We start from the raw sequence: 25,827 nt of genomic DNA on the forward strand, positions 1-25,827 counted from the left end.
GCTAATTGTACCGATCACTACTGCTGCTGTTTGTTGTTTTAGTTGCCCGCCGTTTGTTTTACCTGCGTTTGCCTCTTATTGTTTCCTACCGATATCGCAATACCGATGCATAATTGCAACAACTTCATCTGCAAACTGTTCGGTGGATGAAACACGCCATTCTCTGTAGGAGCAAGTAAAAATTCCCTGTCCGTGCTTTATGAAAAACGCGTTTGTTGTTACCTTACCCGAATGCGACAAGCACATGCGCGCAGTAGTTTGTGATCCGTGCAACGCCAATATGTACTGCTCCATATATTTTTTATTTATTTTGGTTTTATATCCACACCTCCACAGTAAGCATTCAACCAGTTGATACATCAATATATTTAACATGTATGCAAACATATATTTTAAGCCTTTATAATCACCACTTGTGTGTCCTTTCCCAGTTGCTTTAGCACGCAGTGGGTTTGCGGCCGATCACCAGGTAATTGTGTTGTGCACCAAACAAATACTTTTTACGCTTTAGTTGCTCGAGCAAGCAAGACGGCCACAGGCGTCATAGTCGGCTCTTTGTTTTAGTTTTGTTGTTAATCGCTTTAGAGGTATGAGCTTCCAATGTTTTTTTTTGTTTTTATTTTTCAGTGTTTACAGCAATTGTACTGTTCAAATATCATGTGTCTTAAATATGTTTAGGTTACACAACAATCAATCTTTTTTACAGTATTGGCAAATTAAAAGTATTTTTATGCTAACAAAATCAAAAGGATAAGGACAGTTTCCTTATATTTCTAGAAACCATTAATATTTGTACCAATAATTTTTTTGCGAAGTATTTAGTACTTGTTACATAAATTTCTATGAAAAATGTTACGATAGAACAATGAAACACTTTGCTCACTAAAAATAATGTGTCATTATATTGTATTAGTGACGAAGATTTGAAATATCTATATCAACGATACTTTCTTGATTCGATCCATGTGACATGTGTTGTTATTTCTTTACGCTTAAAAATATATCTAATTACAGACTTTTTAAAACGAATTGAGGATGATTTTTTTTATTTACTTTAACGCACTGATTTCATTTTCGTACACCTGTATTCAGTTACACAGATAATTCATTTCAATGGCAAGAAAGCAACACATTTTTTCTAAGTTAGTTTAAATTCTCGGCACACATCAACGGACACTTACACACTGTAATGCTGTGTTCTAACACAACAATAGACAATATTTATAAAATCCTTTTTGTAAAGCTCAATACAGCCTCAAAAAAATTGAATTTTGTTCGAATATTTGTTTGCCATAATTTAAACAATTAAACGATTTTTATATTATAATTTTTTACTTTGCTGGTTTTGTTTACGTAAAATTAAATGCACCTATGCACATTTTTTTGATTATTATCGGTAACAAAAGCCTTTTGCTAAAAAAATGCTTTTTTTCTAGCATTGGTTTATATGTTTGTTTTAGAATATGGAACAGAAGGCCTCCGCAAACCCAAACTCACGAGCGCTATCCTTTTTTGTAATAAATATTAGCATCCACCACACTGTATAGCCGTACTACCTAACCACCCGATATGCATTTGTTTAAAGCACTTAAACGCTGAATGTTTTTATCCACGCAATATCACGTCTGCTCCTTGAAATTTGTGTGTTATTGGCTTCACCATTCCAACAATTTCCAGGCACCTGGTGTTAGACCCTCTTCCATTGAGTAACTAATATTAAACACGCCTCATGCAACTTTGCACAATGCTATTGTAACTACGCTTAACGTTTCATTTCAACTGATGTGTGCAGCTTTTCAATACAGTATGCTCTGCCTTACTCCGCACCGTGTAAAAAAATAAACATTAATCCTTATATTCCGAGATAAACATGTACTATTCAAATCGCTACAATTCGATGCATCCATCGCTAACTGGCTGGAAATGATGCTTGGATGGAATTTGTATAGAATCAAAAATACTTTGATGGCGTAATTTTTGGATACGGCATTTCGTGACCGAAAACAGCTCTTCAGATGTTATAACAATAACAAACTCAATTAAACTATTACACAAACGTTCCAGATTCTATATTCATTTTTTCTCTTTAGTTGACAACCCTTTTTAGTGTTTTATATTCTTTACGTTTACTATTTATTTATAGAAATTGATAAAGGTGACGAATATTTTCACCATTTCTAAAGTCACATTATACAACCACTATATTCGTAGTATTAGAACACAGCCATTACAACAACACTGTCATCACTTCAGTCTTAAATTTATCTACGTTTGATTATCTTTCCTTGTTTGTGCGTTTAATAAATATTGCTTAAAATAGCAGCTGTTACAAGATGAATTAATTAAATGTTTTGTTACACGGTGCATAATATAAGTAACCTGTTATGTTTTTTTTTAATTTAAAATATGTGTCTGGTAAGGTTTACTCAACGTAACGATGAAAATGAAAATTTAGTCTTTGTTTTATATGACTATCTCTTGAAATCAAAAATACTAAAATTATTTATTGATAATTGATAATGATATTGCCAGTCCCCCGCAAGCTAAGCCTTCCGGTTATATGGTATAATTATGCCTGGAAAGCCTATATACGCAAAAAGAAGCAGAGTTAAAAATATGAGATTTTTTTTTTTTAACTAATTTGGTTTGAATAAATATATAATCATTGAATTATGATGCATGGTAACATGGCATTTTCTTTAAATTATAAAAAGAATTGGTTTTTGAACAATTTTTGTCGTATTTTACTATTTCTTGTAGATAAAAAATGTGTTTTAATTATGATTATTATTTTTTTATTCAGTAGGGACGGCTTTGCCGTATTGCTTATTTTATGATTATTATTATTGTGATAAAATTATGGGTTCATATTAGACTATACTATTTTATCATATGTTTAAAAATTTATAAAAAAAAATCGCATAACTTTTAAATAAACCCTCGTTGAATACCTTTCGCATTAGTTTATGCGATCTGAGAAAAATAATCGAATACGATGTCTTAATAGTACGCTTTCATTCACTTTGCTGTAAAATATAAATACATTTTATTAGACCTTATTGAGCAATATTAAACAAAATTTTGGCAAAATCAGATTGCTATAGTTATATTAGGCACTGCATTGTTTTTTTAGCAATCTCTAATTCCATTACTATTTCTCATACCATTTCGACAATCAGAGTAATGTAAGTAAACAATAGTTAAAGTTTTTTTTTGGCAATAATGTTGTCTGCGAGAAAACTCTTGATAAAAAAGGCTAATACTGGAACAAAGCATTCGTTCAGTAATGTGCACCAAGCTAGTCCAAAAGAATGTTGTTTCACATTTTGAACAAACTTTGCAATGCCACATTTTGCAAAAACCGCGATGCGACAACTGCTTTACGTTTTTTTTTGTTTCATTCGGTTTTTGGTGTTACATTTTTCTGCATTGTCCAGCGGCAAAAACCATGACGATTTACAAATAAATATGGCACAAAAAATACAACCGAAGATGGTTGAATTATAAATAACAATAACAACTCGCTTGAGGAAGAACGTGCTACAAAACAGCAATTCCCTTTTGTCGTTTTTTTATTAGAAAATTTAACAACACTACCCGCCACAAGGCCGCCTTCTTTTCGAAGTGTTCGTATAAATGGGCACATGTGTGTGAGTTTGTGTGCCTCTTTTTATGTTGCCAATTCTTTTTGACTTCTAGTTTTTTTATTTATTATTTTTCTTTCTTGCATAAGGGGTTGTTTTCGCAAATCGACGCCACAAAAATACGCATCCAACACACCAGCCATTTACAAGCGCATTGTATTCTCTGTGTCTGTGCCTGCGTGTGTTTATGTGATTTCTTTTTTCACACTCTTTGTCCTGTGAACCGCGAATACGCTCAGCAATATCAGCAAATACGAATTCCAACCAAATTCAGGTTCGGTATCCGATCCAGCCACCGCACGCCTCCTCGCACTCCTCCCACATGCTTTCCCACCTTACGCCTCAGTGTGTTGACGCACCCTCGCCCACGTAGTTGTCAAGAAGGAGTCACGGCAGCCGCAAAAGTATAGACTTAAAAAAATATATATCACCCACAACGTAACTCCAAGCATCCGATGTATGTCCTCGGAGAGCAACACTCCCAGGGGACCGTCGTAGCACAAACCCTACCAGTTCTCTCAATTGCACCGCGTGCCGCTTACATTAACTTACACCGCTTTGATTCGGTTACGGTTGCATCGGTATTAGAGTGAATAGTCGTCGGCCCGCCGTGGTAATATGTGACGATGTGTGCATAGCCGTCATCAAGGAACGATGTAAAAGTTATTTCTTACACACCGTCACTGGATTTAATCCCTTAAAAAGATACGTTATGCCGCATCGGTCACCGACCCGCACCATTTCTACCTGACTGATTGTGGTGATTAAGGAGCAGAAAGGGGAGAGAGAAAGAAGGTTACTCCATTATTTCCGTCGCCGCAAGCAAAGCTGGCGATGTCATTATAATGACACAACCTCTAATGAATCCATCCGGCATACCGGCATCCGCAAATCACCGGGGGTTTCCCCTCCACGACACCGGATGACGTAGTGCATAAATTTAAAAACTGCATGCCATAGCGCAAATGAACGTAAGGGAAAGATGATCCTGATCCTCCTCGCTGGTACTGTCGCACGGCGGCATCAGTAAAAGCACAGGCGTACTGCCAGCCCAGCAAATAGGCGGCTTTTAATCATCCACGTAGCAACCGCTAAATTGGAGACCACATTCGCTCGCCGGGGGAAATGCCTAAGAGAAGGAAGCCGCAACATCGGAAAATGTACGAGAAATATCATTCTATTTTTTATCCTCTACTCAGCAATTGGTCGAAATTTTCGCTCGCCGTTTTTAGCAGCGGGATTTATTTTACAGTGTTCGTATTCGCTCTGACTGACGATGAGTTTTCGCAGAGGTATTCGCTTTTTTCGGTTGCAATCGTTTCCTGAAATTAATAGCGAAATAAAAATTGCAAAACCAAAGCGGGTGACATAAATCTCGTCGACCCATCTTTGCAGACCGACGAGCATTGAGGGGCAAAAACGACCAAAAATAGGGTAGAACGTAGGGACAACAACAAAAATCGTAAACCACTATACATCCGGAGCGCCTGTTTATTCGCTTTAACCGATGCAACCGCCGCTGATCAGAACCGTGCATATATAGAACCGCAAAAAAGCACGCTACCGTGTCACATTATTTCTATTCATTCCTTAATACTCTCTGTTCACAGCTGTCCCTCTCTTACACATACACAAACACACACATACTCTCACAACATTTCTGTCTCTTTCTCTGTTACACTCTTTCTATCTGTTCCTATTTTCACAGCCTGTGTATGTACTTGATCTATCCCAATCTTTCCACCTTTCTTACATTTATGCACATTTTTTCACTACATATATATTCTACTGTTTGTCATGTAAATGCACCCCTGGCCTGATTTCCGGCAAAAGTATAGTATTCTGATGAAAATGTCAATGCAAAACATAAATACCCTCTGATCAATAGGTTCACAATTTAACTCAGTGTATAATAACATAAAGTACCATATTTTGTATCTAATTTGTAGGTCATGTAACACTAGTTTAACGAAAATTACAAGTTACATTTAATTTTTACCTTGCTTTAATGTACTCTTCATGTATGAAAACTATACTTTTGTCGTAAAAATTAAAAGGAAAAATGTCCATCCGTTGATTGTAGAGCACAGTGTCCTCTGTTTCACCTAATTTCACCCATGCACCTAGTATCGAATTACTGCAACGACAATCAATCCCAGGCTTTTGCTATTCTCTCTTTCCCTTTTCCCTAATGAGAATTATCCCCGGCACTTAGTTTATGTATTTACATTATTTTCACTTATGTTTGAAGTTTTCGCTACTCGCTGGGTCGTTCGCAAATATTACTTTTTTTTTCTTCCCATTAAATTGACGACCATGGCATAAAATTCAACCATTGCTGTGGGTTAATTTATTTTCCACATCATTTTTTGTCATACTTAATAGTTTTCCAGAATTTTCCTACAATCTCAGCTACCCATTCTTGCCATTTGGCTTTGCAATGCGACCTTTGAAAATTTAAAATAAACCCTGTAGAAAGGAAGAATTGTGTATGCACACGGTGCTGCAGTAAATGGTGGTTCAAATGATGTATGGAGTAATAATTCATCACGTGTTTCGACTACTTTTGATGCATATTTAATCTCGCGAAAGAGCAAACATATCGAGGATTTGATTTTTTTTTCTTCTCTTCATTCTTTCATTTACTCCTCAAACGTTTGATTGGAACTGAGCTTTTGTTTTTGCTCTCGGAACACACCGCGCAGCTTGGTTAATGAGCATTTATTTATTTTGAAATTCAATCAGGCAAGTATTAATTATCGGCTAATAGAACAAAAAATCACACCACACGCAATGCTGGGAGTGAAGAGCAAAATGAAATCGATTATTTATTCCCTGAACTTGGTTCGGATGCGTCCACATTCGCTCGAAAGCCCGATAGCTCTTTATTAATGGCGATTCATTAGCATCCCCATGGCTAGACTTTCGTCATTCGCTGTTCGGATGGCATATTGATTTCATTTAGCACATTGGTTAACGCCTGCTAAACTGTAGTATAATTATCAAATTATACATAAAAAAGAATGCTCCAAGCATTATGGTTTTGCGCGTGTATGCTTTGCAGCGTTAGCAAAATAGCACCAACATATTTCGGGATAAATTTCATTTCACATGCACGATTTGTACATGCATCAAAACCACAAACGCATCGCTTTGCAGGCTTATACGCCCCGAGTTGACCCACTGACGGAACACATAACGGTACGAAAAAAGTATTGATAACAATCAATAATCTCAGCTATTATTCCCATTACTAGCCAGAAATTAATAAAACAAATCCCGTACCTCCGGCTAAGGGATGGTTCCATATGGCCAGGCATTAGCCGTTCACAAAACGCGCACCGGTGTGAGCGTATGTTTGCTTTCGCTAGTATTACCGCCTATTCTATACCCCTTTCCATTCGATTTCGATGGTTGTTCTGCCGGGCGTTTGAGTATCTGCATTTTTTTTCTTCAACATTTGTGCTACCTAATGGATCGAAAATTCACGCACGCAAGCACGCACGGCCCATAAAGTGCACTATCACCGTCCGATGGTTTGCAGCACCATGGGGCTTTGCTCGCCTCCCATCCAGCACTTATGAAGCCATGAATTTGCTGTTTGATTTTTTATCTGCTCGGGCAGTCTTTCGGCCCAACTGCACTTGAATTGTGCCACCGAGCAACGTCATCATGAAAAGTTATCGATCGTACCGGTCCAGATGAAAGCATGCATTGAATGCAGAGAAGCGGTTTTTTCGATGTTGTTGTTTTCTTACCCGTTTCTGCATACCATTACCGGCATCAAATTTCTCCGTTCAAATGCATTGAGGCGTTCCGGTGTATCATTTGCCGGTTTTGTTTGGCTTTCTTTCATGATTTTCACGCTTTGTTTGCCTGTACGTGATGAGTGAAACGAGATCATTCCAATGCACGTAAACGGAAGCTTGCAGCAAAACCACAATATATGAAGGGTAAATTTGCTGCTGCCTGTAGTTAGTGGTTAGTCAACGTTCGTTTGTGAGATATTTATTTTTCAAACTGCATACATATTGATGTTCATCAATATATCGTGCACCGTACATGAGCAGATATTATTAAAAAACTGGCATCTCAATTAATTTCAATGGGTATTTTTTATCTTGTTAACTTTACTACCAAATTTTTTTTTTTTCATTTCAATCGATACGAACTGTTAATTTCGCTTTGCTAATCGCATGCTGCCTAAACAAAAATTAACAGCACATCCATTGGTGTATTGATAGTTGCTATTAACATTGATTATTGATATTTATAATAAATTGTAATAAAAACTAAAATTAAATATTTTATCATAACTCATGAGTTACAATAGGAATAAACAACCATGTTTTGAATTCATATTTTCGTTGTGAAATTTCTTTATATGTTTAAAACACTGTTATTTTGTGTTACAAAGCGGAAAATACACTAGATACAAACCTATGAATTTGTGCTTGTTAATGGAGCCGCCTGGTGGTTCATGCTCATTGAATAGGGTTGACATTTTTTTCTACACACCAAACAAATTGATGAAATTGTAAGCATCCATCGAAACTAAGAATTTATTTCATTTATGAAATATGTATTTTAAAATAAACATATGCTTTAAGATTGTAAAATCATTTTGGTTACGAGTTTACCATATTTTAACTATTAAACACTTAAAGCGCTGGTGCTGAACCGAACTGATATTTTGCCTACAAGTAGTTTGTGTGTAACTCATGCGAACAGTTGTACGGAGGCAAGGACTGTTTATCAGATTACGTTATAAAAATAATTATAATGAGTCGAATAACACCACAGCATAATTGCATTGGTTCTTCTTATTTGGTACAACAACCGTTGCTGGTGAAAGTCTGCCAGTTGGCTTGGCTTTAATTGACTTATAGATTATCAATATTAGGACTGTGTCTCGCATTCCGGACCTGAATCCATGACGGACATGTTAAGCCGTCCGAGTTGAGGACTGTACCATGATACTGATCCGGTTGCATTGATTGCAACATCAAAATTACATTAAAAATATAGGCTTACTTACTTACTTATCCGGCGCTACAACCGCTTTGCGGTCTTGGCCTGCCTCAGGAGTGTCCGAAACCGCTCACGGTCTCACGCCGTCGTCTGCCAGTCCGTTTATAGGCTATTCCTATATAAAAATATAGGCTATTCAAATTAAATCAAATAAAATTAAATGATCTTTTTGTATCGTATTCAACTATCATAATTAGCAAAAGAATGACAATTTTTATTACATGACATATATTTTTATAGCTAATGTAAAAAATTTATAGCTTGAATTACAAAACAATGAATTATGGTCGCATTGTTAGAACAACTCACAACAAACTTTTCTTTCCTTTTTTTGCAAGTTCAATCATGTGTGTGTAGCTTAATTCTAAAGATGTTATATGAATATGTATGACTTCACAACTTATTACTACTTACAACTTTCATGTGCATCATACAAATTTCCGACAATATCCATTTACCAATACAGAGCATTCTGCAGGATATTGCACGCAATTGTGCCATATATCTGCAGAAGTCAATTGCCGTAACTGTATATAGTAAAGCACTAAATCATAGAAGTGACTTTAAGGTACAGAATCGTACAAAAGAAGGAATCCTCATGGTTGACCGAAGGCTTCCTGTTTTCTTAAAAAACATGCTCATTAATTAAATTGTGCGTCTCTTTATGTTGACATTTTCTGGTAAATTTTATGATAAAAATAGGAATGTGAAATATATCTTATACAATTTAAAATCTAACGAATAAAATAAATTTATTTTTTTTATGATTCGTCATTTGCTAACAAATTTTATCAATCATCAAAAAAATGGGGTTTAAAATTACCCGTCCCTAGGTCCATTACAGAAATCTATACAATAGCAATGGATAAAATACTACCCTATCACTATGATGGTATCCCCATGCAGTGATAATACCGTAAAGAATAACTTTCTGCCCCCTGTGCGGCCCGAAAACTTTCACCGGGGCTTTTATGGCTAGACGGTTGAAAAAAAATAAACAGATGTCAAACCGATCAAGAGGAAACAAACGACTACACTTGTAGCTTTGCTTCGAATATGTCATAATACTTGAGCAAGGAAAGTTTGGATTGGTTTATTTCTGTTTTGCTTATCCGGACCCATCTTCAGAAACTTGTTGTGTGTTTATGAGTTTCTTTTTCGCTTCGATATGCCACACACTCGCTAGAACCAGACAAACATAGGAGAACGCCATTTATTGCACCCACACCGCACCTGCACAAATCTTCCCCCAAAAATATAGTTGCTATGTTGCTGTACGAAAATTAAACAAAATATATCACTACCATTTCGCAACGCAAAAGCCAAAGCAAACCATTCCTTAAACCCTTTTACCATCTCCCAGATTGCTACTGTTCCTGCCTGCCTGCCTGTCTTCTTGCCTGTAACCACCTTACTACCCCGTACCAGCCTCCCACCACTGCACCATTTGACCAAGCAAAACATGATCGAAAATCCACGAAAAACTTTTGCTTCGGCAAGAACTTTTATCTTGTTCGCCCTCGACTAACGATAAACTTTTCTTTCCGCCACTTGCCGGCATCACCTCGCTGGTACCGGCTGTGTTTCTCTTCCCTTTTTTTCTCGTTCCAATGGGGGATTGTTCGCTTGTGTTATTTTTTACCCCGGACGTTTACCTTGAAACTCGGACGGCGAAACTGGGTTTGAATCACGTTTGAATTGTGTCGGCTCCTTCGTCGGCCATACACCCCGAACTCAACCCGAACTCAATGGAACGGATAAAATCACTCCGCATTCTCCGACGTTCCTACCGCCCAGTTCCACCCCGTTGGGTAGTCGAGCCGACGGACGTGAGTGTCGAACGGAACCGTCACATTATGCTTCACTGCCAGGCTCAAGGAGTACCGGTACCGACGATTCTTTGGAAGAAAGCAACAGGTGAGTGATTTGGGACGATCGAGTGGATTTTTTCTTCCCTTCCCAGTCCCAGTGCCTGCAGTGGAAAGGGCACCTCCTCTACGGTTTCATTTTTCTTCCACCTTTTACCCAAATGCCTTGTTAACACAGCCGAAAAGGTCCCCACACTTTCTTTCCTGCTCGTAAATCACTTCCATCAACATCACTTTTCCCGTTTCCCAAGAAAAGAACTACCCAGGGCGAGAACATTTCGGCTACACTGGGGCAGCTTAGTACTGAAAAGGAAGGGGCAAAATACACCGGGAACTCATTATAACTCAATTTCACTCTTCCGTCCACCCGTAATCTGTGTTTATTTTGCACACGCCCTCCGTCCCTTGTGCTTTGTACACCCGCGTGACTTATTTTCCAACGCCTGAAGGAAGTAAATCCGGTGACTACGAAGAGGTGCGGGAGCGACCGTACACGAAGCTACTGGCGAACGGGTCGCTATTGCTGCAGCACGTCAAGGAAGACAGAGAAGGATTTTACCTTTGCCAGGCAAACAACGGCATTGGTACCGGAATCGGGAAAGTTATACAGCTTAAAGTGAACTGTGAGTATTGACCATACACGTTTGTAAGTATGGATACGCTTTATTTTCACACGCGATAAACGATGCTATTTACATATGATAGTAGACAACAAATCTCACGTCACATAATCAATTAGATAATGAAGAAACACTTCCATCGCACGTAAATGCATTCAGCCACTTTCACCATTTCACAGCCTCTCCCTACTTTGCTGGACAATCCAAGATGGTCACGGTGAAGAAGGGCGACACAGCCATCATGCAGTGTGAGGTGAAGGGTGACAAACCGATAAATGTTGTTTGGCTGCGCAATGGAAAACACGAGCTCAACCCATCCACGAATTATCGCGTCTCGATTAAGCAAGACGCTACGCCGGAGGGCATCTCGGCCGAGGTGCAAATATCGAACGTAGATAGCAGCGACAGTGGAGCATACTTCTGCCAGGCCAGCAATCTGTACGGGCGAGATCAGCAGCTGGTTCAGCTACAGGTACAAGAGCCACCCCAACCACCGTCCTCGCTTGAGGCCGCTACGGTTTCGAGCAGAGTGGTGAACCTAAAGTGGCAGCCGCGCGGTGGTGACGCGGCAGAAGTTTCCAAGTACATCGTTGAGTATCGCGAGATTGACCGACAGTGGCAGTACATCGAGATATCTGATCCGCCCGCCTATTCAACTATCATCGAGAACCTAAAACCAGCGACCAACTATGTGTTCAGAATAATTGCCGAGGGTCCAGCTGGTCGGAGCTCGCCGAGTCAGGAATTGTTCATTAAAACCGATCCGCAACGACCGGCCGGACCACCGCTCAATCTCGGCGCTCGACCAATTTCCTCCACCGAGATACTGATCACCTGGATGCCACCATCGTACGAGCTGCGGCACGGTGAAATACAGGGCTACAACATCGGTTACCGTTCGATGCATGCCACGACAAACAGTTACAACTTCACCTCTATCTCGGGCGATGGGGAGGATGGCACTGGAGAGTTACTGCTGGGTAATTTGGCCAAGTACACGCGGTACACGATAGTTGCGCAAGCGTTCAATCAAGTCGGACCGGGACCTCTGTCCGAACCGGTCACCGCACAAACGATGGAAGACGTTCCAAGCAAACCGCCGGAAGACATTCGCTGTATGGCGCAGAGCTCCACATCGATCCAGGTGTCTTGGCAGCCACCGCAAGCGCACCACACGAACGGGCTTCTGCAGGGGTACAAGGTGTTCTACGAGTGTGCTACCGAAGATGCGATCAGCAGTGGCGAGATGGAGACGCGCAAGACCACCTCCTTAACGATACACCTGTCCAACCTGCGCAAGTTCTCCAACTACAGCATTCAAGTGTTGGCGTACACGCGCATGGGTGACGGTGTGATCTCTCCACCCTCCTTCTGTCACACCGACGAAGATGCGCCCGAGGCACCGGCCGATATCAAAATTGCCATCAGCTCACCATCGTCGCTGTACGTGTCGTGGCTTCCACCGCGAGACCCAAATGGCATCATAACCAAGTACAACCTCTACATGCGGGCTGTTAACGGAAGGGAGGAGCTGAACAACGACAAGCGAAACCTTCAAGCGCACCAGCACCACTTCGAAGCGAAGCAGCTGCAAAGCCACACCGAGTACCAGTTCTGGGTGTCCGCTTCCACCCGGGTCGGTGAGGGTAAAAGCTCACGCGTCGTTTCACAGCTCACGTCGAACCGCGTACCGGCAAAGATCGTCTCATTCGGTGGGCTCACCATTCGACCGTGGAAATCGTCCGCCTCCCTAAATTGCATGGCAGTGGGACAACCGAGGCGCGAGTGGTTCAAGGGTGACACATTGCTACGTCCCGGTACGCAACATAACATTCAGCTGCTCGATTCAGGCGAGATTATCGTGACAATGTTGCAAACAAGCGACACCGGTAATTACACCTGCCAGGTTGACAATGGTATCGGTACGGATCGGCTCACGCACAATCTGCTAGTACAAGTTCCTCCCGGGCCGCCGGTACTGTACGTCACCAGTGCGACTTCCAGCAGCATTCTACTGCACTGGAAGATTGGATCGACGGGCAACGCACCGATCACGGCGTTCTCGCTCCATTACCGGCGAGTACACGGAAATCTCGAGGAGATGCAACTGTCGCGCCATGCATCCAGCCATGATCTGAAGGGCCTGTTCTGTGGCAGTACCTATCAGGTATACCTGGTGGCACACAACAAGATCGGATCGTCCTCCGCCAGCACCACACTAAACGTCAAAACTCAAGGGCAACCTCCGGGCATTCCACCCGACTCCGTACTGATAGCGCCAAATTCAACGTCCGTGGTGCTACGACTGAATGGGTGGCCGGACAACGGTTGTCCCATTATGTACTTCGTGCTGCAGTACCGATCCGTATCGACAGGGCTGGATGACGAGTGGCATCTGGTATCGAATGCGCTCAAGCCGCAGCGACGCTTCACCCTTTCCGGACTGTTGCCATCCACGATGTACCGGCTCAAGATGGAGGCGCACAATGTAGCCGGTTCGACCAATGCCGAGTATACGTTCTGGACGCTCACAAAAGACGGAGGTATTGCTAACGGACGTAATGGAGCGTATAACTCAGATGCAAATTACTAAACTATCGCGTCATCTATTCATTCCAGACCCACCACCACCAGAACTAGTACAAAGAGGACATCGTTCTCAAATTTTTTATAACAATATTCAACTTCTGATACCGATCATCATCACCATCACCGCCACAATCATTTGCATTGCTTTCACAGTGGTTTGTTACAAATACCGTAAGTTTCGCATTTTTCAAAACATTGTTCCATCTGATGAACCTTTTCAACCTACAAAGCCAACACATTTTATTTTGTTACAGGCCAAAGAGGCCGTCAGCGAAAAGACACAATGGAAAGCCAGCAAACTACTGATGCACAGCGGGATCGATATTACGCTACAATTCATAAGGTAGCACTGCAGGCCGGTGACAAAATACCTGGTAAGTATGAACTTTCGTGACGGAAACTGAACTTTCAAACTTATCAACTTACATGGGGAAACATCTTCTTCATTCCTTTATTTGTATCTATTTGTTTGATTTTGGTTATTCGACCGTGTGCTTACTTAACAAATACGGAATAGAAAAGAGTATAGGGGTTTAGAGAATATGTAAAGAACAACAAGAAGAATAAGTATAAAATGCAAAAAGAAGCAAATACGGGTCCAGAAGATGAGAAGGGAAAAATAAGTTAAAATTGACTAGATCAGACGCACGCATAAAGGTAAAAATAGCTATAACAATGGTTCATACGTAAGGACCGATATGGAACATAAAATTGTATATGGAATAGAAGAGGTACGAATGTGAAACTAAGCGCGGGCCGCTGAGTGTGTATCGTGTAGTGGTAGGAGCTCGAAATCGGACCTACCCGATTCCGATTCCGTGTTCGGAATTAATTCCAGAACCGATTCCGATTCCGGAATTTTGGCTCCCGGCAGGGCACGTTACGGCTGGCGCGCGGCCGAGGTTGTTTTAATGTGTTTATTGTATAACGTGTCTATTGTGTATCATTTATTATTGTGCATCGTTAAGTGTAAAGATACCAAAAACAACCTAAACACAACACTTTCAATGCTTTAGATCTTATTTATGGGGCCTAGAGCTATAACGCAGGCATACTCTAACACGGACCGGATCCTACAACAATATAAGTTGCTTTATATTATGGACAAAAATGACCACAAATTTCACTGGTCATACGCCATACATAACCAAAATATGTGCCTTATTAATGCCATAGTTAGTATTCTCTATGAAGGAAAGACTAGAAACAATACACGAGAAGCTTTAGTCAACAATAATCAGGGTATAGGGACACCACAGAGAATGTACACATGACAGACACATGTAGAGAATCGTAAGAAAAATATGATCAACAATTAGAGATAAATGTTTACATTATTCGCCAATATTTATAACTAATTGATTTTATAAGTTTTAGTCCTAGATCTTATGTCGTTTACTCGAACGACTTACCAACGTGCCTGTAATGGAATTATATCCTGTATCGACATTGTCCCCCATACGTAGGAATAACTATCCTGCTATGGGTAATCAATACAGGTTTTTCCGAATCAATTTCCAATGTCTACAACATATTTCTTTTCTTGCGAAACGTTTTTCAACAGCTTTCAAATGTTGCATTTCCATCATAACATAAAATCATGAGTAAAAACTGAAACTTTATTTTGATGCAAATACACCATTTGACAGCTGTTGAAAAATATCTTGGAAGCGGTGAATCATAATATGCACACTCGAAAGTAACTTGGAAATCCTGCAAGTATTGATTGTTGATACTAAACTAAACGGTCATTACACCCAAGAAGTTGTCTTTATCGTAACTAATTTTTATGAAATAGGTATCAAGTGCAAGGGTCCGTCCTGAATTTTAATTTCATATGAATCGTGTCTTTCATAAACTGAGCTGACGATCGTATTATAGATGGATAATTTTTTTTAAATATAGATAGGATAAGGCAGCCTTTTCCTGAGCATTTTGTTTTTCTACCTTTTGCAATTCTTAAAAGATCTTATGGGTCGTTCATGTCGCACTACAGTATTAAGAACCGATAAGAGCACATCTCATGACCATATGAGACCCTCAAGCACTGGACCGACTATCCCACGATGGGTACATTAGTTAGCCACATATATGGTACCACATGTGACATAGGTAGGCCATCATCCGATGTCGGTAGTTTGCCAAATAAAAACATTTGTTTAAATTAGTAAAACCCTTGTAGGGTTCTATTTGTGTTAGGTCAACACTACTGATGCGCGTTTCAGAACTCTACAGTCCTCATAGAAAGGTATTCCTGTTTCATATAAAACATTTAGTAGCACTTCTCGCGCCAACACTAGCGCACAACATATCAGCTATGATTTAGCATCCGATCCTTTTTTAAACTTTTTTTTCTGATTATTTTAATGAACCCATTACTGATACTACGTCAACCAACATAGTACATATAATATTCAAAGGGCGAGAGCATTCAATATAAAACTTGATGCTCTTTACTGGGTATGATATTAAATATTATACACTTTGTTATAGAATACTAATATTGTACTCTAAAAGTGAAGGCCGTACTCCTCCAATTTTTGCCGTAATATTTAAATGGACTGTTTACTATACATTTCTTAATGAACTACAAAATAAAGACCTAGTCATCCTTACTAAGGCTACTCTGCATAAATCTCATAACAAAATAACATTTTGTTACTTACATTACTAAGGATTCTTCCAGTAACCATGTATCCTTTTCTTCTACCTTCAGAAACATCCGAGGACATCTCGCCCTACGCTACGTTCCAGCTATCAGAAGCCAGCACACTTGCCCAACCTCACCACAGCGGGCCTGCAAACACTTTGCTCCATTCCTTCATGTACCACGAACGCGCCATGACCGAGGGTTGCGCCTCGCCACCACCAGCAGCGGTACTGAGACTTCACAATCAATCACCATACTACAATATTGTGCGTTTTTTTACTTCTTCTATCCCTACTTAGACACACGCACACTTACACACACACACTGATTGGCTATTGAACGGCTTCTTTTCCCCCTTTTACTTGCGTTTGGTTTAATTTGATTTTAACGATTCATGAGTTCGTTCCCATTCATTCCTTCTCCGAAACGTTAATCCTACTCAATGAAAATTTAAAATTTTAAAACACATCAACAATTGCTGCAGTCAGTTCGGTCCGAACTGTACTGCTAGCCTAAACGGATCCTCTGAAAATCCCCGAAAAATCCCCATGCTTCCCGATGATCCCTTAATCGGTTGAGTTAATGTATGCTATAGGTTTGTAGGGCCGTGCGGCATTTACGTTTAACTTTTGCGTTCAGCATAGTGTGGCCAGGTGTAGTGACGTGCACAACACCGTACACTCTACCAGCACTGCTTGCGGGTGCGGTCGTAACGCGTACTGAAGCTAACGTTACCCTTTCCTTCCCGTGTACTTCGCTGCAGAACTCGTCCAAGGGCCGCCGAAGGCACTCGCGCAAAACGGAACCTGAAAGCGAGGAGTCAGATTCGGACCCAGATCAGTTAACGTCGAGCAGAACCGAATCGTCCAATCAGCTGGACGCGAAGATGAAGCACAGTAAGGATCTGGACGTGGCAGCTGGCGGCCCAGGCGACCACGGCTATAACCCGAACCACTATATGCGTTCTATTCCAGGTCTAATTTATCACGGCACGCAATCGAGCACATCGTCCGATTTATCGCCGATGTCCGAACAAAAGTCGTTACCTCGGCGTGGCCGTTCAAGGTACCATCATCTTCACCTTCATAACACTAACACCACACCACGACACAAGTCCTCCAAAGCTCAGTCACCAATAGCGTCACCCCGTAGTAGTTGCCAGAACGATAACGTTCCGATACAGCTTCCCCGCATGCCGTCCCAGTTTCGTCCCATACACAGTAGTAGAACAATCGGCTCCACCAACTCTCGTCTGTCTCCCAACTGTTGATGAAATGGGTGTGCATGTGAGCGTACGGCGGGGCGCCTCGCCCAGCAGTGCGCAGGACAGGAGCAACACGGCGCTGCACTTGTTGAGCCTATGCGTATAGCTAATAAGAACCGCTAAATCGAAACCAATCGAAGTTAGTCGACTGATTAGGCAAGGATATTCTGTTAAACCATTAGTACAAGCAGCGGTAGAACAAGAGCTGTGTTACCAAACTGAAAACTTACAAAAAAAAAACAATTCGCAAAAAAAGCTAAGGCCATTGATGAACAAAACCAGCGTCTCTAAGACCAAATCAACTGACCAGCGCACAAGCTAAGATGTAGTTGGATACGATCAACAGTGCCACCTATCGTCACTAACACACCTGTGTCACTTGCCCAGATCAAAGCAAAACAAAAAAAAGCATACACATCCTTCACCAAGCTCACATCAATCACCACCACATCCCTCCTTCACAAAAAAAAAACAACAATATATGATCGTTCCGCATAGCAATTGATCACTAAAACGACTCTACCTTCTTCTCGGTTTCGATACCAACTACTACAACTACAACTTCTACCACTACTTCTACTACTACCACTACTACTACTACTACTACTGCCTACTCATCACCTGTTTGTTGTTGCGTCATCTCTCAAAACCTTCAAATTGTATTATCAAAAAAAAAAAACAAAAATTGTAAATGCTTTCTGCTATGGCTATGAAACAAACTAAATTTAACCTTAAAATGCAAAAACGAAACGCATTGACCTTAACGCACTGGCCACCTTTGATGTACAATATTCGGAAACCGTCACACTTGAAACGTTTGAATACGTTCTAAACACACGCACACACATATTATCAAAACGAAAACAACCCCCAATATCCGTTCGTTCCGTGAATCCAATATAGTCAAAGTCAAACGCACCACATCTACATGCCCAGGGGTACGATGCGATCACTGCTGACACCGCTCCATCTGCCAGACGGTAGTGCGCCGGGCGGTGGCCCGCTGTTCCATCAGGTCCCGATCGAGGGAGGCACACCGGATCGGATCGAGCTGTCCGAGGCCGAGTGCGACATCGATACGATCAAGAAGCTTAAGCTGGGCATGCGATCGTCACTCTGGTCGAGGCCGAATCAGAGCAACAGCACCGCGGCCGGACCCACCGGAGGGTCCAACAGTAACAGCAGTAACAACAACATTAACAACAACAACGGTGGCAGTGGCAACAACAACAGCGCCAGCAGCAACAATAACAACAATGGAAACAGTGGCATCGTGGGTAGCATCATGGGTGGCACTGGTGGTGGAAATGCTACCGGACATCCTTCCGATTACTCGATCGCCGTGTAAGCTGTGTCAGCGCTTTCGGATCTCGGGTTAAAGAATCAAAACCAAGCAGGACAACAGGTCGGCAATCGTTCTCAGTATTCCTTTTTAAGTGTATAAGTAGCCCACGGAGCCAACGTTGTAGCAGATAACAAGATAGGACGATAATCGTTAGACTAAAAACTAAAAACAAGACAAAACAAAACATTATGTCACGTAGAGCGTGGAATCATTCCATTACCTTCTGTAGGTCTTTAAACTGTCACCGTTTCCACTCTCTCCTGTTGCTACCACCGATATGCAGTGTGCGAGGTGGAATGCTCAATCAAAAGTAGGTAACGTTTTATATACACTTAACAAGAAGAAATGCACTATACACTAGCAACAACTTAAAAGGGGAGGTTGAATAGTTGGAAAACGACCATGCAGCTGGATTCGAATGATCACAAGAATCGTCCTTTTCTTAGGCTAGCTAGTGAAAATTAAAATGCAAATTCTACCTAGAACTCACGTAACCATTGTGTGCGCGAGTGTGCGTCAGTCAAAGCCTGACAAGGCAAATGTTGTGGAACGAAACTTTTTTTTCAGCTTTGAACACGAGTGTGCCAACTGTACTTCCTTCGCTCTTATTGGTTGCCTTCCTATCTACTACAAGTCCGCAAGCTTTAACTCCATTGTTGGCATATAAACAAATTTAAATTTTACCCAATCAAATTGGCCGTTAACTGTCGGAGATGTCGCCATGAAGATGCGTATTTGTCGGAATAATTTTATACTTTATTCTTAGTGGGTTTTGATTTTGTTTAATTTGATAATGTAGATCGCGTTTGAATTACGCTTCAAAAGGACAACAGTTTCACAAATGAATCAGATTCTGAATAACAGGACAAAAGGAATCTAACATAAGAAAAGGCATACAATGGCAATGTATGAAACCAAATACACTACTACAGCAAGGATTTTGTAATCTGTGTATAAAGACTGAATTTTCATTACTACATTCTTAACTTTTAAAGTCTGCAGTTAAGTAGAATGGTTCCGGATACACATACACACACAAACACTCATACAAATTATGAGAGAACCACTAAAAACATGAACAAATCGTCTCACAACTTGCACGGGCTCCAACTGGATGTTCCTTAACTGTCTGGGCCGGTCCGACTCCGGTCCGGGATTGTTGCATTTAGCGAAAAGAGTAGTCGATCTTTTTGTCTTACTTACCGTATCTCCTGCAATCAGAATGAGCGGCCGATGGTGCATCGAATGCTTGCAATACAGTACATAAGGTTGCTTCCAGTATCCGCTGTCCGCATGCTGTCTTGCCACGCAGTGCGGTCACGGGACGGAGCTGAGGATTTGTTCGATAGAGCGGGTATCAGAGCGGTGTATACCACAATCAAATTTACAAAATGGCCGATAACTATAGGCTTTGAGCGATTTGCTAGCAGACAAAGGGCGTTATGCAGCAGCAGTATAGACTAGAATAAAACAAAGAAACGAACAAAAAATAAAACTGCAAGCAGTACAGAGATTCTTTCGACAGGAACAGTTTTGCAAAGCTGATATCCATACATTAGTTTGTAGTCCCGAGAAATGCAAATTACGTACGCACACACACACACACTAGCGATAGATCGACAGAGGCACGATTTTCTTTTGCTGTCTACCAAATATAATAGAAATGGTTACTAGTTTACAATATACATTGAAAATCTACCATCAGACGTACTGTTTTACCGATAAAAACTAAGAAAAATGTAAACACTCACATAGCGGCAAATCGATATCTGTTTGCATGATTGTTTCCTTGTAGGCACTGATGTGGAACAAAAATCAGCAGTATATCCCAAAGCACTATCTCGATTATGAATGCATACTATTAAAAGTTCATCGTTTTGCTACGTGACTTTTTTATGGAGAACTGTTTTCTTTTTCTTATCCGCCAAAAGGACTATTTGATTTTATTTTACTACAAACGAATCAATCCGTTAGTACAGGCGAAAAAGCATTTCAGGCTTTCCGTCTTTCCGATTGTTATTTTACTGATGTATGGACTGATGTTTTGACTTTGTTTTTGATGCTATTGAATATCATGTTACGTACTTTTGAAGATCAGGAATTTATCTGTCACAAATAGTCGTGGTTGCAGACATACACTGCTAGATACTAGAACTAATGTCTGTAGCATACGGTAGACAACATAATTTACCGACATGGAGATGCTTGGAAGGAGGTTCATGCACAAACCGATACGCCGCTATATAGCATACAGTTAGTTTAAAAAAATCGTAGCCAAACAGTGTGAATCCGGTAGTTAAGCGTTAGAAGGCCAAACATCGAACTGTACGAATTTATTGATGAGCAAAACCAAGCCTATTCACAGCAATTCAGCATGTAGAAGAAAGTTTAAGCAAAACAAGACAGACAACTCATATTTAAAAACGATACAATTTATCATATAAAGTCGTCCTCAGGACGGAAATTATACAATTTCCCACTCAATCGTACACACACGTTGACTCATGCTTACTAAAACATCAGACATCGATGTGAGATGTTTAAAGCGAGTGTGAAAATTGCAACCCATTTTTACTAAAGGTGCACAGCTTTTTCATTAATTACATTCATTTAAGCTGAATAAAACCACTAACCCAAGTGGTAGCTAGTTATGTTACACGTTTGAATTTTTTACATGTATATTTTAAGGCTAAGCCATGTTAATGAAGTATGTTACACGAAATACACAGGAAAGGGCACTGACAAATAATTTGTTTACTTTTAATTATGATTTTTGCTAATTAAAATTTCAAAGTGGCATCAAATATTAATGCCGTTTGATTTTGTTTCGGCGAAAACTATATAAACAAATTCGGTTTTATTTCATACAAAAGACTCGTTCAATGTGCACACCACACCAGAAGCAGCGTACTCGACAACAAATACAGAACCAAATTCTGCACTGTGAGTACATCACTCTTGCAATATACACGCCATACAGCAAAAGTTTCGGCATATCTTTTTCGGCCAATTTGTACAATTGAGACTAGGATAGCAAGAAAAGCGAAATCTGATAGTACAGGTGAGAGATGAGAAAAAAGACATGAAATAAAAACAACAAACAAACAAAAAGGTGATCAAAATTAAAATTAAATTTTTACAACAAAAAAAAAAAAGAAAACAAATACAACCGATAAAGCAGGGCTCGTAGTACTCATAAGCAAAGTAAAACGATGGACAAGCACATGAAATGTCAACAGAGCATTATTATTACATCTGAAACAAAAACACAATAAACTGCCCTACACGAATTATACGCGATGAAAACGAAAACTCAAACAAAAATTAAGAACTTTTAATTATGATTAACTACAAACATATAGAGACTCATTGCCGCATCCCGAGTATCCACAAATGAGTCCAATTGAAACTGATGTGCGAAAATGTAAGGTATATTGTAGGTAAATAGATATATATATACATAAATATAAATGTGTGACCGAAAAGAGAAGAGCAAAATGACGGTAAAAGATTAAACCATCGTTGTGTCTGATAGCATGAATGTTTCTGTTACTGAATGAAGTGTATAAAAACAGCTATGATTGAAGATTAAAACAAGAAATGAAAAAAAACAAGTATAGATTTAATTAGGGTGCGCGGAAAAGGCACGAAACACTAGCAAACGTAGCAAAGCTATTCGGTGAAGGAGCAAAGCCAACAAAACAAAAAAACGATCAAATATTACTGAGATGTTCGATACATAATATGAAAGTAGCCAATCATGAAGTCAGTGCTAAAGCATTCAAAATAAAAAAAATATCCCACAAAAGAACACCTCGAACAAAGCAAACCGGCAACTGAAGCAACACTATACATTAGATATGAGTACATCAGTCAGCTAACAGACATTTAGTGTCGTAGATAACCATTGACTACAGAATTCCAATCCAAAATTCAAGTATTAAACAAAAAAAAAACAACTTTCTAACGGTATAAGAAAAGGAACATGTTCACACTCTGAGTACGATTAAAAAGGAATGAAAATAAACGATAGAGAAAGAGAGCATTAAATTGAATGTACGAGTCTAACCAAAGGCACACGCGTACTTGCCAAAATGGAATACAAATGTGCGTAAACTTAACAAACAGAAAGGACAGGAAACGAGGAACTTAAAAATAATATGTTAATAAAAAAAGACATTGTTTGTATTTAAGCTACCGATTATTAATCGAAACCCGAAATTCGTTACAATGTAACTACCGTATTTTAGCATGTATAACAACTCCTGATTTTTTATTAAACATTTCTAGAAAAAAGAGTTTTCTTTTATTTTTAATTTTAACAAAATTAAACTACCACTAAAATAATTGTGTCTATTTTAACAATATGATTCAGATCAAATACTTTTTTTCATTCTTCTATTATCTATCATCTTAAATTCATAATCTTATGGCATTTTATAACTTAGTTTAGTTTTTGACTTCATGCTTTAGTGGTTTTGATTGCTTATTTATCTGATTATAGGAATCCAATTGACTTGAAATTTGGAATGTGTATGTAAACCATACCTATCTTTCTCTGAAATTTTTCGTAGATTTTTTTAAATGCCCTATTCTAGGCAGTACTAAAAAACCATTGTTTTACTACTTTAAAAAAAATTCACAACAAAATGGCTCTAATAGATTTAATAACTGTATATTAAACATCTAACATACATTTTTCAGATTTTTTCAATGAGCCATAAAAAAGATATAGGAGTTTCCATTTGAATAAAAACCATTTTGCTATGAAAATTGTGTAAAGTATTATAAAAAATGGCTTTTTCGTTTTGTTTTTTTTTTTGAAAAGCTATAACATAAAAACTGGGGGCCCGTACATCGCTAGTCTATAGTATGCCGTATGGACAGAGTACTAACGACAAGGGCTCCCGGAAAGATGGACGTTGGGGCCCCGAGGCTGGCGAATCATTTGCACCTGAGCGAACTGAGAGTTGCTGTCGAACACTTTCTTGGTGAGGTATAAGGCTAACATACTCATATCATCCTCATAATATGTCACGTCATGCTTGTTCTAGGTTGTTGTCGGTAACGAATACTCTGTATCCCAATAAGTCCCTTTACCGGACTCAGACTCCGATCAGATTCATACGATTCCGACATATATTCTCACCTTACACTGCACGTTGATCATGGTACCGTGCAACAACCAGATCCACATGCTATAGTTCATTCCGATATATGGTGTCATACGTCGCTTTAACATTGATTCACGTAACGTAACTGATGACGTAAGAATAGAAAAAAAAAGATCGATGATAGACTCAGCTCCAACAAACTCACCATGACAATTGTCAAAGAAATGTGTCGAAAACAATACAGAGCATTCTGTAAAATACGTTCTGGGATATGATCTCATAGACGATATTCAGAACTGTGACAGAACGAAAGTTCGAGGAATCCAGTATTTCACAATATTGTATACTGAATGAATGTTCAAAGTCCACTTATTGAGTTTCTCCCGCAGTTGATTGTCCAATTCCTGAAAACGACGCTTTTTATACTAGATGGGTGGGGTCTGCAGTCTCTTTAAGTTTCTGTAGCATTGCAGTTTCTTATGGCATTAATGAGAGCGCTCGGTGCGTCGCCCAGGACAATATCCTTTTAGTACAAGGGTCTCCAAACTACGGGTCACGGGTCGCATGCGGCCCTCGAGAGCTTATATTCTTCGATGTAACATTCTATTTGACATAGTTAATCTACATTTCGGTGGGTCTATTCCTTGGACAATATTCTAGGAGGCGTTGACCATTTCATCTATATCTTATATGGAAACAACTCATAATACTCCTAGGGGAAGGTAGGTAAAGACGGACACTGCGGGTAAGACGGACACTTCTCATAAATGCACGAAAAAATCAACAATGCTGCATACTAGCTTAAAGTTAAACAACACATTTGAGAACATTTTTGGCATAATATATGCAAAATTGTTTAAATCCACGAAAAAATCGTCAATTGTATGCACCCTTGTGGGTCTAATTTGACTACTGCGGATTTTAAGCTCTACAACTTGTATTGTGTATATTTCCGGAAGTTTTATTTCATGAAGGAGTTGTCGTGATCATTAATGATAAAACTGGCGAAATAACGAGAATGAAAGTAATAAAAATCTTATTTGGTTTAAACATCAAACATCTTTGGTGGTTTAAACATCCTGACACCAAAGCGGGAAAGACGGACACTTTGTTGTAGGGAACGATGGACACCGATTTATTGATTTATTTTACTTCTTATATCAATTGGTTATTAATAGATTTCTTAAAATACCATAAATAAGGGTATTCCGAAGCTATAAACCAATAAGCAATTAGATCTCTCTTCTTCTTCTTTGGCTCAACAACCGATGTCGGTCAAGGCCTCCCTGTACCCACTTGTGGGCTTGGCTTTCAGTGACTAATTGATTCCCCCCATAGCAGGATAGTCAGTCCTACGTATGGCGGCACGGTCTATTTGGGGATTGAACCCATGACGGGCATGTTGTTAAGTCGTACGAGTTGACGACTGTACTACGAGACCGGCCAAGCAATTAGATAAAGTATTGAAATTAGCGAGAAATGAAACACCGGCCAAAATAGTAGCCATTCGTTATGTTATTACTCGCTCAACCCAGATGAGGCGCTTCACGACATCCAATATCTTGTCACGACTTGGACAATTTTAAGCAATAAAAAGATGAGGCATTGATATAACATCGTTCAGGAATAGATGAGAAATTCTATGAGATTACAATTATCAATTGTTGAATGGAAAATGGCTTAAACTATTAACTAGTCCCTG

The 25,827-nt window shown here is 39.7% G+C and overlaps 1 protein-coding gene across 7 annotated transcripts in view; it reads left to right on the forward strand.

Annotated features, from left to right (window-relative positions):
* Window positions 1-23,204, forward strand: part of LOC120948168 (Down syndrome cell adhesion molecule-like protein Dscam2) — a 92,914-nt gene extending 69,710 nt beyond the window's left edge. For 2 of the 7 annotated variants that reach the window (XM_040364221.2, XM_040364220.2), the window contains exons 11-18: window positions 10,473-10,592; window positions 10,993-11,166; window positions 11,343-13,706; window positions 13,783-13,923; window positions 14,007-14,126; window positions 16,469-16,668; window positions 17,166-17,467; window positions 18,570-23,204. In XM_040364221.2, the coding sequence (XP_040220155.1) occupies window positions 10,473-10,592; window positions 10,993-11,166; window positions 11,343-13,706; window positions 13,783-13,923; window positions 14,007-14,126; window positions 16,469-16,668; window positions 17,166-17,467; window positions 18,570-19,014 (3,866 nt within the window). In that variant the 3' untranslated portion in view covers window positions 19,015-23,204. Of the gene's footprint in view, window positions 1-10,472; window positions 10,593-10,992; window positions 11,167-11,342; window positions 13,707-13,782; window positions 13,924-14,006; window positions 14,127-16,468; window positions 16,669-17,165 lie in introns of all 7 variants that reach the window. The other 5 variants (XM_040364224.2, XM_040364223.2, XM_040364227.2 and 2 more) reach the window with 5 other exon arrangements.
* The last annotated feature ends 2,623 nt before the right edge of the window (window positions 23,205-25,827 follow it).

Source organism: Anopheles coluzzii, chromosome 2 (assembly GCF_943734685.1).
Source record: "Anopheles coluzzii chromosome 2, AcolN3, whole genome shotgun sequence".
NCBI lineage: Eukaryota > Metazoa > Arthropoda > Insecta > Diptera > Culicidae > Anopheles > Anopheles coluzzii.